This window comes from Myotis lucifugus, unplaced genomic scaffold (genome assembly GCF_000147115.1).
Source record: "Myotis lucifugus unplaced genomic scaffold, Myoluc2.0 scaffold_296, whole genome shotgun sequence".
NCBI lineage: Eukaryota > Metazoa > Chordata > Mammalia > Chiroptera > Vespertilionidae > Myotis > Myotis lucifugus.
The window spans coordinates 1,218,746-1,235,453 of record NW_005871344.1 but is presented as its reverse complement, the minus strand read 5'-3'; the positions used below and the strand labels follow the sequence as shown (position 1 = coordinate 1,235,453).

The window sequence follows — 16,708 nt, the reverse complement described above, 5'->3', positions numbered from 1 at the left end:
GGTGTTGCATATTTTATGGTTTTGAATAAATGTATAAAGACATATAGCTATCTTTATAATGTCATATAGAGTGTTTTCACTGCAGTAAAAATCCTTTGTGCTTTGCCTGTCTATCTCGTCTCCCCTCCCTCTAGCAACCACTAATGTATTTATTTACTGTCTCCATAGTTTTACCTGTTGCAAAATGTCATATAGTTGGAATCATAGAGTATGTAGGCTTTTCAGGTTGGCTTCTTTCACTTAGTAATATACATTTAAGTTTATTCCATGTATTCTCATGGCTTAATAGCTCATTTCTTTTTAGGGCTAAATAATATTCCACTGTCTGGATATAACACAGTTTATTTATACATTAACTTAGGTAATGAAAAACTGGAAGCAGCTTGAATTTGCAACTGTGGGGCAGGGGTTTAGTAAACGACAGAGCATTCACTCGAGGCAACGTTCCACAGACATTAAATAGGACTATTTTTGAAGGCAATGTAAGAGCACGGGGAAACGCTTATCACACCAGACAAGGAAAACACATTTGAACAGGGGATCACAGCCGAAGACAAACAAAACCGAAAAACTGTGTGTGCAGAGAGATGTTCAACCTCACAAGCGACCTGAGGATGGCAAAACCAAAACGAGGTTCTATTTTTAACCCTATCAGATTGGCAAAAGTGAGAGACCGAAACTACCCCAGTGCTGGCAGGAGGGGAGGGGAAAAGGCATGCTCACGGACCGGCTGCTGGGAGAGGCCCGGACGCTGCCGCTCTGAAAGGGCTGTTTGGTCGTAGCTGTCAATTAACATGCTCAAACCCTGGGGTCAGAAACTCCACTTTCTGGACTCAATTCTACAGAAATGCTCATACAAGAGGCCAAGGACAGATGTAAGAGAATCAGTGCAACCTTATTTTTAAGAGCAAAACATTTTTAGCAATATAAATACTCATCAGTAAGCAGTGAGGTAGGTCAGTATTTACATGCAGCAAGGGGATCCTACGGAATGAAATGAGGGCATGTATACACACATACACACACACACACACACACGCACGCACGCACGCACGCACGCACACACGAAGAAATAAGCCCTAAGGAACACACACCAAACTGTCACAAGTGATTGTGCGCCTGAGGGTGAAGAGACGTATTTTAATTTTTTTCTTTATATATTTCAACAATATTGTTATATTACCTTTTTTCATTTAGTGAACCCCCACCTGAGGAGTGGAAGGGATGGGGAGAGGCAGAGAGAAACATCGATGTGAGAGAGACACATCGATTGGTTGCCTCCCACAGGGGCCGGGGATCAAGCCTGCAGCAGAGGTACTTGCCCTTGACTAGAATCGAACCCATCACCCTTCAGTCTGCGGGTCGATGCTCTATCCATAGAACCAAACTGGCCAGGGCTGTTATACTATTTTTGTAGTTTAAAAACTAAAAAAAAAAGTTCTATGCACCAAAAAGAGAGGAAATAAATATAACGAACATGTTAGCAACAGCTGGCTTTGGGTCATGGGTATAGGTAGAGTCTGTTCTTTCCTGCTTGCTTACACTTTCCAAGTCTCTCCTAATAAAACTCATAAAAACTCTTATAAAAAGCTGCTATTAAAAATTACACAGTAACTTGAAGAAGTATCCATTTGTATTCGGAGGCATCCAATCAATGACTAAATTGCGGCTTTGCCATCTGTGGCGTTTATATGACCTCTTAGAACTCGCTTTCCTCATCTATAAAATGGGGTTGCCGTGAGCTTACACTTATCAAGAGACAGGCACATATCTGGCAGGTGGTAAGGGCAGAGGAAATAGAAGCTTCTGTCACTGCCTAAGACAGCTCTGACTATAGGTCCTGAACCCCAGGTGGGCTGACCCAGATTGCAGCCTTGAAGAGGGTGGCTCTGAGGGTCAGCGTGGCTCTCAGGGTCAGTCCCAGCCCACCCAGTCCGCCCTCCTCCCGGCCTGTCCGCAGCAGCTGGTGCCCTGCCTACCTTGCTGGGCTCCACCTCGTCTGTCATGACCCCCGTCATGATGACAGCCTCATCCAGGGAGTAGAGCAGCCCTTCCACAAAGTGGTTCTCCTGCTGCTGGGACTCGTGCTTGAACTTGTCACAGATCGCCTCCAGGCCCCGCACGGGCTCAAACCGCAGCTTGATGTACTTCTTGGCGGGAATGATGCGAATCTCCGCGGCGACCAGGAAGCCCAGGGTCCCACACGACCAGGGCACAGCGTAGAACAGGTCTGAGTTTTCTGACTGTGAGCAGAGTTAACACGTGCGGAGACCTTTAGCCTGGGCCCCACATCACAGCACGTTCAGCAGGAACACAAAGAACCGGCCTGAACTAAACTTCTGTCACCATCTTGTGTGAACCCACAGGCACGTCACAAGCTGTGCTTTCTGGCCTCAGCTTTCCCTCTGCAGCCTCAGCATGACCTTGGCCTGACACGGCCCTGTCGGGGGTGCTCACACAGAGTGCCTTCTCCCTCCTCCACCTCGGCACAGCCCCCAGACCACAGGCTACCCAGGAAGAAGCCAGGACCAGCACTGCCCAAAGACCCAAAACGGGGGGCCAAGGGCCAACCCAGGCTAAACAAAGAGCAGAATCCTTACTGAGGGTCATGGTCACCAGAGGAACATTAAAATGCCTCCCTTCTGGGCCATTATCTACATTTACAAAGCCTTTCCCAGTCCGTTCGCTATGGACTCCCCCCACAGCCTAGGGAGAGCATTAACACTCCAGTCAAACAGATAAGGAACATGTGTCAATGGTCACAGCCCACCCAAGCCTCCCCACTGTGAGCGCTGAGATGCCATCCAACCCCCAATCCAGCGATTCAGCGTTCTCCCTGCAAAGCCTCATCTGCTTCCCCAAATCTGCTTCCTAACAGCATCGCTTTGTTTGGGCAACTACCTTAGAGACAGACAAGTGACTTTTCAGCTGGCCATTCTAACCTGATTCTTAGATCCTAATAAAGTGCCTTTTGGAAAAGTCCAGCTTTGCCTGGGCTCTACCCAGAGGACCGCTGTGTGGTCTTTGCTGCCCTCAGCATAGCCGGTGGGGCAGGGCTGGAGCAGGGAAGCTCTGCAAGAGGCCGGCTGAAGACTCGGGAACAGCCGAAGTGGGCAACGGTCCCCACCTGGGGCACCCGTTAATCCCACAGTCAGATCACAGCAGCAATTCCCAGGCGTCTGCCGCGTGCGCCTTTCTCCTGACAGCACATCTGTCAGACGGGAACCTGGGCCTCGGAGAAGGTAACCCACGAATGTCTGCCTCTTCTCTGTGCTGGTAACAAATAGGTCAGAAGGCAGGGCCCATCTGTCCAGGGAAATGGACTACACTGATGTGAAAGAGGCTGCTCTTGTCCAAGACCTGAGCTCCCAAGCTGGGGATCCTGCCCTGGACTCTTCTGTGAGGCCGACACGGAGGCTCCCTGAAACACCCGCTCTAAAGGCTCGCACTGCCCTCCCACCCAGGGGCCCCTTAGACAGGCCCGGGAGATGTGATTTCTCTCAGGTTCAATCCTGTCCTACTCCTGGGGATACATGCCCTAACGTCTGTGTCCCACTTTAGGCAGTAAATTATTTTTTTTATTTCTCCAAAACTACCTCTCTTACCGCTTTTAGTTACCCCTCACAGCATCTGACACGGAGCTTTGATTCCGAGGCCCGACTTCCCTACAGAAGTGGTATAGTGTACTGGACGGCTAAGGACATTGACCTGGGAGCTCAATAACCTGGCTTCGAACCCAGCTCTGTGTGATTTACTAGCTGTGACCTGGGGTAAGTTTATTAACCTCTCTATGCTTTACTTTCCTATCTATAAAATGTGGCTAATAATATACTTAACTCATCAAGTTGTTGAGGGATTAAAAGCCTTAATATATGTAAAGCATTTAAACAGTGTCTGAGCACATAAAGGGGCTATTTAAATCTTGGTTGTTGTTATGAATACAGACCCAGACTGAACAACGGTATTTGAGATGAAACACCCCCAAGGCGCCACCTCCCCAGTGCCAGGCTCCTGGGTGCCCAGGGCAGGCAGGTGGGGCATCGGACTGTGAACTCACCGGGGTGCATCGTACAAAGCTGCCATCGGCCAGGACCAGCTCGTAGGCGGTGCAGATGTGCTGGAACAGGCCATACTTGTGGGACGATGACTCGATGCCTGTGCCCATGATCAAGCCCCCTGCAGAGACACACGTGTTAGCCAGGAGGAGCTGCAGGGTGTAGGGTGCGAGGGGAGGCGGGGATTGGGTAAAGGGCACTTCACTGGAGCTGGGAGCTCATAGCACAATGATATGACAGGGCTGGCAGAATGGGCTGTCCACTTAGGAGAGATTTCCCATGCCTGTGGATCTGGAGAGCGGGAGAGAGAAGGGAGGGGTCAGGTGGGAGTGTGAGAGCTTGCTCAGAGGAAGGGGACGGATAAGAGACCCTGTCAAGGGCATGCACACCCTCACCTCTGGCCAGACCCAACCTACAAACCTGTGTGCATTCATTTTCACAGGGACCTTAATGGAAAGGGGGGGGTTGTTTGGGTGGCAGAAAGCTGTGTCCCATGGGAACAGTTAAAGGGACTGAAGGTGTGTCCCCCGGAGAAGAGAAGGCTTTGGGGACCCCAAGTCCTCCAGAAGGAAAGAGACTAGACATATTCTGTGTGCTCCACAGGGCAGAGTTGGAGCCGTGCATATGTCACAGGGAAGCAGATTCGAGCCAGAGATTGAGAAGTGCTGCCTGATCTTTTGAGCTGTTTAGAAATTAAATGTCAGGCGGGGAGCCTCTGGAACTGGGGGGAACTTCTGTCACGGATGGAACAGTGGAGACTCCTGCACTGGAGGGAAGGGGGGCCAAGGTGCCTCAACTCTGATCCTAACACCGTCTGAGTCCTCACCCACTGTGAGGTCATCGAGCTCGGGCAACACAGGCAGGGTCCAGCCAATGGAGGTCAGCAGGGAGGTCACCTGACCCATAGTCACCAAGGGTTCCACACGGACAATCTGTTGACACAAGAAGAGAAACCCTGAGTCACAAGGAGGCTGCCAGGACTAATGGGGGCTTCTGCACGCAGGTGTCCTTCAAACCGTCCCAAACAATCAATGCAGAAGGTGTCCTTCAAACTGTCCCAAACAACCAATGCGGACATGCCTACTCAGCCTTTACAGTCGCTTTCCTTCCAGTGAATGGGGTTTCTGGCTCTGGGTTTGCTATGGTTTAACCTTATCCTTTCAAATATCTTCACACTTAATACTTAGTCTAATTTTCTTCTAGATCAGTGGTTCTCAACCTTCCTAATGCCGCGACCCCTTAATACGGTTCCTCATGTTGTGGTGACCCCCCAATTTCATTGTTACAAATTGAACATAATTAAAGCATAGTGATTAATCACAAAAACAATATGTAATTATGTATGTGTTTTCCGATGGTCTTAGGCGACCCCTGTGAAAGGGTCGTTCGACCCCCAAAGGGGTCGCGACCCACAGGTTGAGAACCGCTGTTCTAGATTATAGATTTGAAAGATCATACATGAAGAAAATAAAAGTCATCCATATCAATGCTAATACCGGAGTGTATGTCTTTTCAGTCTTTTTCCATGCATGTTTATATTGCTATTTTGTATGTTTTAATACAATGCATAAAAATACAAACACACACACATTCTTTTTTTTTAAAGAATATATTTTATTGATTTTTTACAGAGAGGAAGGTAGAGGGATAGAGAGTTAGAAACATCGATGAGAAAGAAACATCGATTAGCTGCCTCCTGCACACCTCCTACTGGGGATATGCCTGCAACCAAGGTACATGCCCTTGACCCGAATTGAACTCAGGACTCCTCAGTCCGCAGGCCGACGCTCTATCCACCGAGCCAAACTGGTTAGGGCAACATACACACACAGACACACATTCTTATCTTACTTTTAAAATTTAACACAATATGATAACTATTGTCTGTCGTTATTAAAAACTCTTGGAAAATGTGATTTTTAGTGGGCATGTTAATATGCCATCGCGTGGACTTCAGCGAGATGGAACAAAAGGGACCAGATTTACCTTGCTGCCTGAAAACAAAGAACGGACAAAATATATAAAGCAAGAGTTTTCAACATAGTGGGCATTAGGCAATGAAGTTAATGATCGCTGAGAGGGGGAGCGAAGAGAGGGGGTACACAGGGGCCCCATGGACTCTGAGTTGAGAGCCCAGAAGACAGAGGTGAATAGAATTTGCAGGACAGAGTACTGGAGAGGAAACTAGAGAGAGAAAACTGAAGAGCTGCAAAGGGTGCCCACTGAGTATTCAACGGAGTACAGAGCAGTGCATACATAAGGAGATTACCCGAGGCTGAGGCCAGGGATCGAGCCACCAGAAAGGACAACAGGTAACTGTGCAGGGAACAGTATCTGTTCCCACGAGCTGACTGGAAACCTCATGCTTCACACAGCATTGAGTAGAGTCCCCAGAAGGGTCTTGCCTCCCAGAGGGGAATAGCTATCCCTGGATTTAAATGCTGCTCTGACCCCACCTGAAAAATCAAGACCCAACAGCATCAAACTGTTTCCTAGTAACTTAGCTATATCCCAGAACAAAGCTCAAGAAGGGTTATAGGAATACAAAAATATCCAGCACCCAACAAGGTAAAATGCACAATGTCTAAAATCCAATCTAAGTTTACTAGGCTCGCAAAGGCACAGACAAATTCAACCCACAGTGAGGAGAAAACTCATTAATCTGTTTTGATAAAATGGACCCAGATTTGACAGATATTAAAATTAGCAAACAATGGCATTAAAATAATTACTGCTGTATTCCTTATGTTCAAAAGTTAAGTAAAGACATTAAAAAGATAGTAAAAAAAAAAAAAAAAAAGACCCATATCAAACTTTTAGAAATAAAAACCACAATGTCTGAGATGAAAAATACACTGGCTGGGATTAACAGAAAATAGACATTGCAGAAGAAAAGAGCAGTGAACTTAACACACAGCAATAGAAACTATTCAAAACGAAACATTCTAGGAAGAAAAAATCAACAGTGTATCAGAGTGAGTTGTGGAACAACTTCAAGTGGCCTAATATATGTGTGATGGCAGTCCTCAAAGAGGAGGGGGTGGCAGAGAGAAAAATATTTGAAGAAATAAAGACCCAAATTTCCAAATTTGATGAAAATTATAATGAATCCCAAGCACAAGAATTATGAAGAAAACTATACCAGGGAATATGATAATTAAACTGCTCAAAACTAGTGATAAAGAGAAAAATCTTAAGGACAGCTGGCGGAGAAAAATGACATGTAACATACAGAGGAACAAAGATAAGGATAAGAGATTTCTTGTTGGGCTCGGCTGTGGTGGCTCAGTGGATTGAGCGTCCTACCATGTACCAAGAGGTCCCGGGTTTGATTCCCAGTCAGGGCACATGCCTGGGTCTTTGGGCTCGATCCCCAGTAGGGGGCGTGCAGGAGGCAGCCAATCAATGAGTCTCTTTCATTGATGTTTCTATCTTTCTCCCTCTCCCTTCCTCTCATACAATGAAATACTACTCAGCAATAAAACAGAATGTACTTCTGATACATGCTTCAACCTGGATGAATCTCAAAATAATTATGCTGAGTGAATAAACCAGACAAGAGTACATATGCATGGTTCCATTTCTACAAAAGTCTAACTGCAAACATATTTACAGTGACAAAAAGCAAGTCATTATTTGCCTAGAGATGTGAGGGAAGAGGCAGAGGGCCTGCAAAAGGGATTTCTGAGGCGCAGGAAGAAACTTTTGGGGTGATTGGTATTATTCATTGTCTTGATTGTGGTAATGGTCTCACAGGTGTACACATACATGTGTCAAAATATATTATCAAATTGTACGTTATGTGTAGTTTATCATATATCAAGTATATTTCAATACAGCTATGTAGGGGGGAAAGGCACAGGAGATTATGTAATTTGGCCAAGGCCTCAAAACAAAATGCCATCATGTGGATATATATATATCTAATAACTCCCTACTATTGGATGTTGTGTTGTCTTGGATTGGAAATTAAACTGTGATTGAAAGAAAGGAAGAAAGCAAGCAAGCTGTGGTACAACCTTTCCCTGTGTTGTCTTTGATTAAAGCTTGCTTCCTGTTTCCTTAGCCAGGTTTTAGAAGAGAATTACTAGATAGGCCAAAGAGTCTGCATGTGTCCACAGCTATTAACAAGTGGGTTCCCAGAAGCCTGGGACAAGGCCCACCCTCCCAGCTACTTCCACAGCCCCTTGGTTGCCAGCATACTTCCTTACCAGCAGAGGCTAAATAGGTTCCCTCTGTCGCTCATTTTGCCCAGGATTTCCCCATCTGTCTTCCTGTGGAACTGCAGATAATCAAAGAATCCCCTTGAACCCTCAATTTGCCAACCTCTGAGATGGGGCTATAACTAATCTCTTTCAAGGCTGTGAGGCTTCTGAGGTTGGCAGTGGTCAGTAGGGCCTTCTGTGATGACCAAGGTTCTCAGTCCTATCCACTCTGGGATGCCCTTGGCTGAAATCATCTCGCTGCAAGTCACCTGGACCAGGGGCAGTGCCCTGCCCACTCCCAGTGCCGGGAACCATGCCACTCTCACCTGTTTCTTGGTGTCCACCTCCAGAATGTCCATCAGGTTGATCATAATGTTTTTGTGTGTCTTCTTGTACTTCCCAACCCGGAGTGAGACGGTGAGCCAGCCAGGGCGCCCTGTGCACATGAAGGTCTTGCTGCCTTGCTCCTTCCATTCTCGTACCTGCAACCAGGGGACAGAGGCTGAGCTAGCTCCACCTGCATCCCCAGAGCAACTCGCAGCCCTGCTTTCAGGAAAGGGAGCTGGGAAGGATATCTTCCCTTGTCAGCAAACATTTACAGAGCCCTTGCCTTCTTCTAGGCCCTGGGAGGCCCACCGGCCTTACCCTCGGGACTCTCCCTGGTGAGTGAGGCAGACAGGAAAGCTGAGGTGTTGCCACACCGCAAGGCAGAATGAAGAAAGAGCTAAATACAGGATCAAAGTGCTTTTTAACTCTAACTGGGAAGGTCAGGAAAGGCTTTGTATTGGTAATAGCAACCATACAAATGATAACCACCTACTGGGTCCTTGCACTGTGCCAGGCACTGTCTCATTTAATTCTTACAACAACACCAGGGGGTTGGGATGATCTCCTTTTGCAAATGAGAAAACTGAGGCAAAATACCGTGTCCACGGTTATACAACCAGGGAAGGGCAGGGCCCAGATTCACAACCAGGACTATCAGACTTCTGGGAGGACAGATGGGCTTGTATTAACAGTCAACAGAGTAACAGCTAACATGTTCAGAGGCTTATGTGCCAAGCTCTGTTCAAAGCATTTGCATGGGTTAACTCAGGTATCAGTTGGAGGGGAGAGGAAGGGCAAGGAAGGACCATCAAGCCAATGGAAGGAAGAGCTTTTGCAAAACCTCTACTGTAAGTGACCAGAGCACAAAACAAGGAGAATAAACAGCCCAGGAGATGACAAGTGATCAGGAACATGGAGGAAGTGCTCCCTTCCTACTGAGATGGACAAGGACGGAGATGGACAGGGGAGGAGGAGATGGCTAGCTATTGCTGTAACCTGTGGCCATCCATTTCTTCTTTATTTGCTTCTAACACTCCCATCTTCCTTTGGCCCAGGTGATGCTGATCTCCCCCTGCCCCAGGAGGCAGGCATAGGAGTCCATTCTCCTAGCCGTTGTGACCAGTTCAGGGATGGGGCCTATGACCCAAGACTGGTTCCAAGAGAGGCACCCTCGCTGTACTGGGGCTGCTACGCTGGTTGGAAGTAAGCCAGAAGCTGCTGGGCCTCCACAGGGAGACAGCCTCCCTGAGAAGGAAGTCAACCCAGAGGTAGGCAGAGCCAAGAGATTGCAGATGGAGGGAAAGGTGGGGGTGAGGGACCCTAGACCCAGTCATGCCCGAGCCAGTTTTACTCCTGCACTTATCAGGACCTGGGTCAATAATATCCCCTCTTTTGCTCACCAGTCTAAGCTGAGTTTTATCACTTGCAACCAAGAGTCGGGAAGGAGATTGCATTGAAGCTGATGGGGCAAACAGCTCAACACGGGGAAGAACTTTCCTACGATCGGAGGCCAGGGTGCCACAGGAAGTAGAGGTGTCCGAGCAGAGGGGCGTTATCAGGGAAGGGATCCTGTGACAGGCGGGATTCCATGACCAAGCAGGCCTTGTCCCTGCCCACTGCAGTCCTAGGACACAATGCAAGCTCAGAGGTGTGGGGAATGGATTGGGGGTGCTCCGTTCAAGCCGGAGGGTGGGCCGCAAGGCCTGAAGTGGATGTGGAAGCCATAGCCTGAAACATGGGTTGAATAGGAGCTAACCAAGAGTTCTGGCAGGGAGGCAATGCTGTGGGGAGTGGCCATGTACATGCCAAAGAGAGGTGGTGAGGGCCCAGAACAGAGGCAACTAGTTCGGTAGCTATTACTGGTACACGCCAGGTGTGAGGCAACAGAACCAGACCTACAGGGTGGAATGGAATGGAATGGGATGGGAAAGAAAAAGTATCAGAGTTCAGGCTCTGTAAACAGCTGACCTGGGTTCCAGCCCCATTTACCAGCTATATCATCTTGAGCACTGACTTAGTTTGAACCTCAGTTTTTCCCAGTTTTGTAGAATAGGTACAAGACCTACCAGGGTTGCTGTGAGGATTAGAAAGAATGGACACTGCAGGTCCAGGGTGGTGCTCCAGGCTGGCCAGGCCCCTTTGGTTTAGTTTAAATAAACAAGAGCTCAATGGGCTGTTCTGGGCCAGGTCCCATGTGTCAGAGGTGAGTTGGCTAACAGTCCCTGCCCTCCAGGAGCACATAATCTGACGGAGGAAAGAAACAGTTAAACGGAGAATCTGAACACAGGGAAAGAGCTATGAAAGAGGGTACAGCTGGGGAGGGAGGGTAGGCAGGGCTCCGGAGCCATGACTGTGACCGGCAAAACCCAGGGCAGCCAAGCAGAGCACTTGCAGACACTGCCCTCTCCCACTCCACCCACGGGGTTCGCTCTCCCTGGTGGGAATGCTCTGAACATCCATCTTCACATTCTTGCTGCAGCACCCAGCTCGGTGCACACAGAACATGGAGGCTGCTACACTTGTGGCGAGGCGGGTAGCAGGAAACAGAAGCTCTTTGCAACCTGACGCTAGTAAGAGAGGAACATAAGGAAGGGCAGAGGGAGCCAAGAACATGCCCAGGCCGGATGGCTATGTCAGCCCTGGACGCAAGAAGGAGCTCGGCTCTGAGCAGCAGCAGGACAAGGCTCTGTGGGGGCTGGCACACGGGGGGATGTACAGAGGTGCTGGAAAGTGGGCAACTGTCTTGTCCAGGAGCGAGCACCTGGCCCAGAGCTGCAAGGCTCCTCACCTTGGCTAAGTGCTACCTTGTCATTTTGGTCCTTTATTCTAATGTGTCAAAAGCTCCTTGGTGGCACAGAGTAAACTCTAAATGGAAGTCCCCTCCATAACCCAGCTCCTGACTTTCCTCCCCCACTCCGCCTTCCTTCACACCTCTAGCTCCACCTCCAGCAAGCCCTCCCTCCTCAGAAATTGCTCCGGCCTGGTGATAGCTACCAGTTCATTCCCTCCCGCCCTCCCGCCCTCCCCCCCGCCCCCCCCCCTCGCCCGCTATCTTATGATTCTTTATATTCCTCCGTATCCGCAGCTGCTCTGCACATAGTGGGAACTCCATAAACATCGCAGCAATGTTTCATTCTCCCCGGGAAGCCCCCACCATCACATTTCTGAGCACAAATCCCCCTGGAACGTCATCTCCTCGTGCGGTCTGGGCTCCCCCTGCACCGCAGAACACTCCGCACCTCGCGCCCGGCGGAGCACGCACACCGCTCCATCCCTCGGGCCCGGGTGGACCCCGCCCGGGAGTGCTCACCTGCTTCTGGATGTCCCGCACACGCTCCCCATGGAGGCGCGGCGCGCTGCTGAGCCTGAACACCACCCAGGCGCGCACGTAGTAGTAGATATCAAAGATGAGCGAGAGCGGCAGCAGGAAGAGACACACGAACACCCAGCGCTGGTGGATGAGCACGAACTCCAGCCCCTTCACGCGGATCCAGAGCAGGAAGAGCAGTGCGCACACGGCCAACGACACGGCGGGCTCCATGGTGGGGCCGACGGCGCGCCACGCGGGGGAGGGGGTACCGGCTCGCGTCGCCGATCACCGCCACCCGCCCAGTGCCCGCCTGCGCCCGTCGCCGGCTCCTAAAGAGCGGAGTGGGGGGTCGCTTCGCTGCCTCGCGATTGGCTCGGGTCGCAAAGGTTCGGTGGGCCGAGACTCGGGTGGCGACCAATGGCGAGCCGCGCGGGAGATCGGACCAGGAACCCGCTGCTTGTATTGGCGGAGGGAGTCAGGCCGCTCCACCCTCTTTGCGCCGACGCGCGGGGAGGGGTTGGCGGGGGACCCAGACGCTGGAGGGTCGACTGTGCTCTGCGTGGCGGGTGGCGCGGGGGCACGGGCGGCGGGATTGGGGCTTCCCGCCCTGGAGGCTGCTTCCTTCCCCACCTCCTTAGGTGGCGCCTTCGCGAGAGGCGGGCGAAGGGGTCACGCGTTGGGTTACCTTCCGAGGGGAGGGGAGGGGAGGGGAGGGGTGGGTGGGGCGCCCCACGGCCCTGGCTAAATCTCCCTGCAGCCGGGGTATTACGGGCCTGGCTAGCGATCTCCCCGCTTTCCCAATCTGCGGAGGGCGGTGGGGAAGGCTGAAGGGGGAAGAATGATGGAGGAAATGGCTATTGTAAAGCCTCTAGCGCCCACTCTGTGCCGGGCTGTGTTGCAGGCCCTGGGGGAGGGTGGTGAGCAAAGCAGATGGCCCTGCCCTCATGGAGCAGCCAGTGCTGAGGCGCTGCGACTGTTCCCGGCAAAAGCTTAAATATGGTGCCATTTACACCTCGTCTCTTTCTGAAATTGTAAGAAGTGTCAGAGGTTTTTATTTTAGAAGCCAGACAGTTTACCAGGTGTGGCAACTGGCGCTACGCAGCTATCCACTTCCTTCTTTTACCTTTGCTCTAACATGCACTCCTAGGAGGTTCCCTGGGCCCACTCTCCCTCCGTTCAGTGCCTTTGCTCAAGCTGGCACCTCTGGAATGCCCTTTCCCACCCCCTTCACAGAGCTAACGTCACACATCCTTGAAGGCAGCTCAGGGCCACTTTTAACATTACACTTTTCATCACTTCCTTCCCCTCTAAGGTGCTGCTAAAATAGTGCATCTGTGTCATGCATGATTCACAATTTTTTGGTCTCTACCTGTTTCTCACCTTCACAAACTGAGCTTTAGAACAATCAATGTCTGATTCACTTTTATATTTCCAGTTTCCAGCATAAGGCTTGGTGCATAATAGACACCCCAGTGTTTGTTGACCAAAGAATGAATGAAGAATGTAGGCAGAGGCTCACATACTCAGTAATGATCAAAGTCCAAATTGTGAGAGGCTGTTTGCATTGGGCTTGGCATGTGACTAGTCTAAACTGTGATGTACTTGTTTTTAAAATTGATTTTAGAGAGACAAATATTGATTTGCTCCACTTTTTTATGCATTCATTGGTTGATTCTTCTATATGCTCTGTCTAGGGATCAAACCCACAACCTTGGCACATTGGGATGATGCTCTAACCAACTGAACTACTGGGCCAGGGTCAAATTTTGATGTATTTTAAGTGTGAAACACAGTGGATTTCAAAGACTTAGTACAAAAAAGAGAATGCAAAATATCTCAATAATAATTATTTGGATTGCGTGTGAAGTGATAACATTTTGATATATTAGGTTAAGGAAAATATAGTATTAAAATTGATTTCACTTGCTTTATTTACCTTTTTATACTTTTTTTTTAAATCCTCACCCAAGGATATTTTTCCATTAATTTTTAGAGAAAGTGGAAGAGAAAGGGAAATACAGACAGAAACATCGATGTGAGAGAAACACATCGATTGGTTGCCTCCTGCATGCATCCTGACCAGGACCCTGGGCCAAGGAGGAGCCTGCAACTGAGGTACATGCCCTTGACTGGAATCAAACCCGTGACCCTTCAGTTTGCAGGCTCTATCCTCTGAGCCAAACCAGCTGGGGCTATTTACTTTTTAAATGTGGCTACTAAAAAAAAATTAAAAATTTCAGATTTGTTTGCATCATTTCTCTAGCAGCTCCAATCAAGAGGCCGTATGTGATTGGAGTAAGAGGTGAGGCACTGTGAAATGCCTTTCCTCTGGTTCTGTCAGAATTCAAATGTTGGAACTGTTAGAGAGGGCTTTGCTTTACAAGCTCAGCCATCCTGACTATTGTTGGTGAATGAGGTAACCTGGAGAGTAAAGTTCAACCTAAAGATTAACATTGGACCAAAGTGTTCAGTGTCTTGTAGGAGAAACAAGAGGAATTACTGGTCATCAGAAGAGCTTCACACTTGGAAAGAGAAAGAGGAAGCCCTAGGAAGAACACAAGACTGATCTTTAGGGGACAACTCGCCAAAAAGAAAAGGAATAAAAAAATACTCAGAACAATTGTGTATGCAGCATGCATGTTCTTATTCTCCCTTCCTGCCTACTCTATTCTTTTCTCGCCACAAACTCCAACCATTGGGGTGGCTATTATCTGGGCAAGACAAACAGTTACCATGAGTTGGGCCAGTTAATTCCTTTTATTTTTAACATACAGTAAAGTTGTTTATCTTCGTGTACAGTGTATGAATGTTAGCACATGTAAGGGTTCTTTTAACCACTAACACAATGAGGATACAGAATAGTCCCATCCCCCAAAAAACTCCCTCCGGAACCCCTTTGTAGTCATACCCTTCCCCCTCCCCTAGCCCCTGGCAACCACTGCTCTGTTCTTAGTACTATGATTTTGTCTTTTCAGAAGGTCCTATGAATGGAATCATGCAATATGTAATCTCGGCCTCATTAATTGTTTTTAAATAGATATTTTTTATTGTGATAAAATACACCTAACATAACAATTACCATCTTAACTATTTTTTTAAAAAAATCCTCACCCGATGATATTTTTTCCATTGATTTTTTTTTTTTTTTTGACAAAGTGGAAGGGAGGGAAGAGGGGACGAGAAAGAGGAAAACATCTAAGTGAGACACATCTATCGGTTGCCTCCTCCTCTTGCCCAGACCAGAGTAGGGGATCAAACCTGCAACTGAGGTACATGTCCTTGAACAGGAATCCAACAACCCTCAACCCTTTGGTCTGCAGGCCAATGCTCTAAACACTGAACAACCAGCCAGGGATTCACTATTTTGTTAAAAATATGTTTTTATTGATTTTTAGAGAGAGGAAGGGAGAGGGATAGAGAGATAGAAACATTGCTGAGAGAGAAACATCAATGATCACTGCCTCCTGCACGCCTCCTACTATGGATCCAGCAGTCCCGGCATGTTTCCTGATTGGGAATGAACTGTGTGACCTCTTGGTTCCTAGGTCGACACTCAACCACTGAGCCATACTGGCTGGGCCCATCTTAACTATTTTTAAATGTACAACTCAGTGGTATTAAATAATTCACATTATTGTGCAGCCATCACAACCCTCCATTCCCATAACTCTTTTCATCTTGTGAACTGAAACTCATTAAACAATAACTGCCCAGCTCTTTCCAACCGGCGCCGAGCCAGGGGTATCTCTCGGGACAACTGGCACAAGCGCCGCAAGACCGGGGGCAAGAGGAAGCCCTACCACAAGCAGCAGAAATATGAGCTGGGACGCCCTGCTGCCAACACTAAGGTTGGACCCCGTCGCATACACACAGTCCGCGTGCGCGGCGGCAACAAGAGGTACCGGGCCTTGAGGCTGGACGTGGGCAACTTCTCCTGGGGCTCAGAGTGCTGTACACGCAAAAAGGGGATTATTGATGTTGTCTACAACGCATCCAACAACGAGCTGGTCCGCACCAAGACCCTAGTGAAGAACTGCATCGTGCTGGTTGACAGCACACTGTGCAGACAGTGGTACGAGTCCCACTGCGCACTGCCCCTGGGCTGCAAGAAGGGGGCCAAGCTGACTCCTGAAGAGGAAGAGATTTTGAACAAAAAACGATCAAAGAAAATTCAGAAGAAATACGATGAGAGGGAAAAAAAAAATGCCAAAATCAGCAGTCTTCTCAAGGAGCAGTTCCAGCAGGGCAAGCTACTTGCATGCATCGCTTCAAGACCAGGCCAGTGCGGCTGAGCAGATGGCTATGTGCTCGAGGGCAAGGAGCTGGAGTTCTATCTGAGGAAAATCAAGGCCCGGAAAGGCAAATAAGTCCTCTTCCCTTCTATCTTAGCCCGTGTAATAAAGGTATTTATCAAAAAACAAAACAAAACAAAACAAAACAAAAACAAAAACAAAAACAAAACCAATAACTGCCCATTATCCCCTCCCTCCAGTGCCTGGCAACCACTATTCTACTTAGTGTCTCTGATTTTGACCACTCTGAGTAGCTCATAAAAGTGGAATCACTCTGATACTGCTCTTAGGGCAATGGAAACTAAAGAGAAAATAAACAAATGGGACTACATCAAATTAAAAAGCTTTTGCACAGCAAAGGAAACCATCAACAAAACAACAAGAAGACCCACTACATGGGAGAACATATTTGCCAATGATGTCACCGATAAGGGTTTAATCTCAACATTTACAGGGAACTCATGAAACTTAACATAGGAAGATAAACAATCCATCAAAAATGGCAGGGACCTAGATAGA

The 16,708-nt window shown here is 48.6% G+C and overlaps 1 protein-coding gene and 1 pseudogene across 2 annotated transcripts in view; one reads left to right on the top strand and one right to left on the bottom strand.

Moving 5' to 3' along the window:
• The window catches only part of DHCR24 (24-dehydrocholesterol reductase), a 25,665-nt gene extending 13,398 nt beyond the window's left edge, over positions 1–12,267 (bottom strand). The window contains exons 1-5 of one of the 2 annotated variants that reach the window (XM_006100026.3): positions 11,898–12,267; positions 8,587–8,742; positions 4,882–4,987; positions 4,058–4,176; positions 1,980–2,243 (exon numbers count right to left, since the gene is read on the bottom strand). In XM_006100026.3, the coding sequence (XP_006100088.1) occupies positions 1,980–2,243; positions 4,058–4,176; positions 4,882–4,987; positions 8,587–8,742; positions 11,898–12,128 (876 nt within the window). In that variant the 5' untranslated portion in view covers positions 12,129–12,267. The remainder of the gene's footprint in view (positions 1–1,979; positions 2,244–4,057; positions 4,177–4,881; positions 4,988–8,586; positions 8,743–11,897) is intronic. The other variant, XM_023763648.1, reaches the window with a different exon arrangement.
• Positions 12,268–12,735: 468 nt separating this feature from the next.
• On the top strand, positions 12,736–16,295 carry LOC102438344 (annotated as a pseudogene).
• Positions 16,296–16,708: the final 413 nt, after the last annotated feature.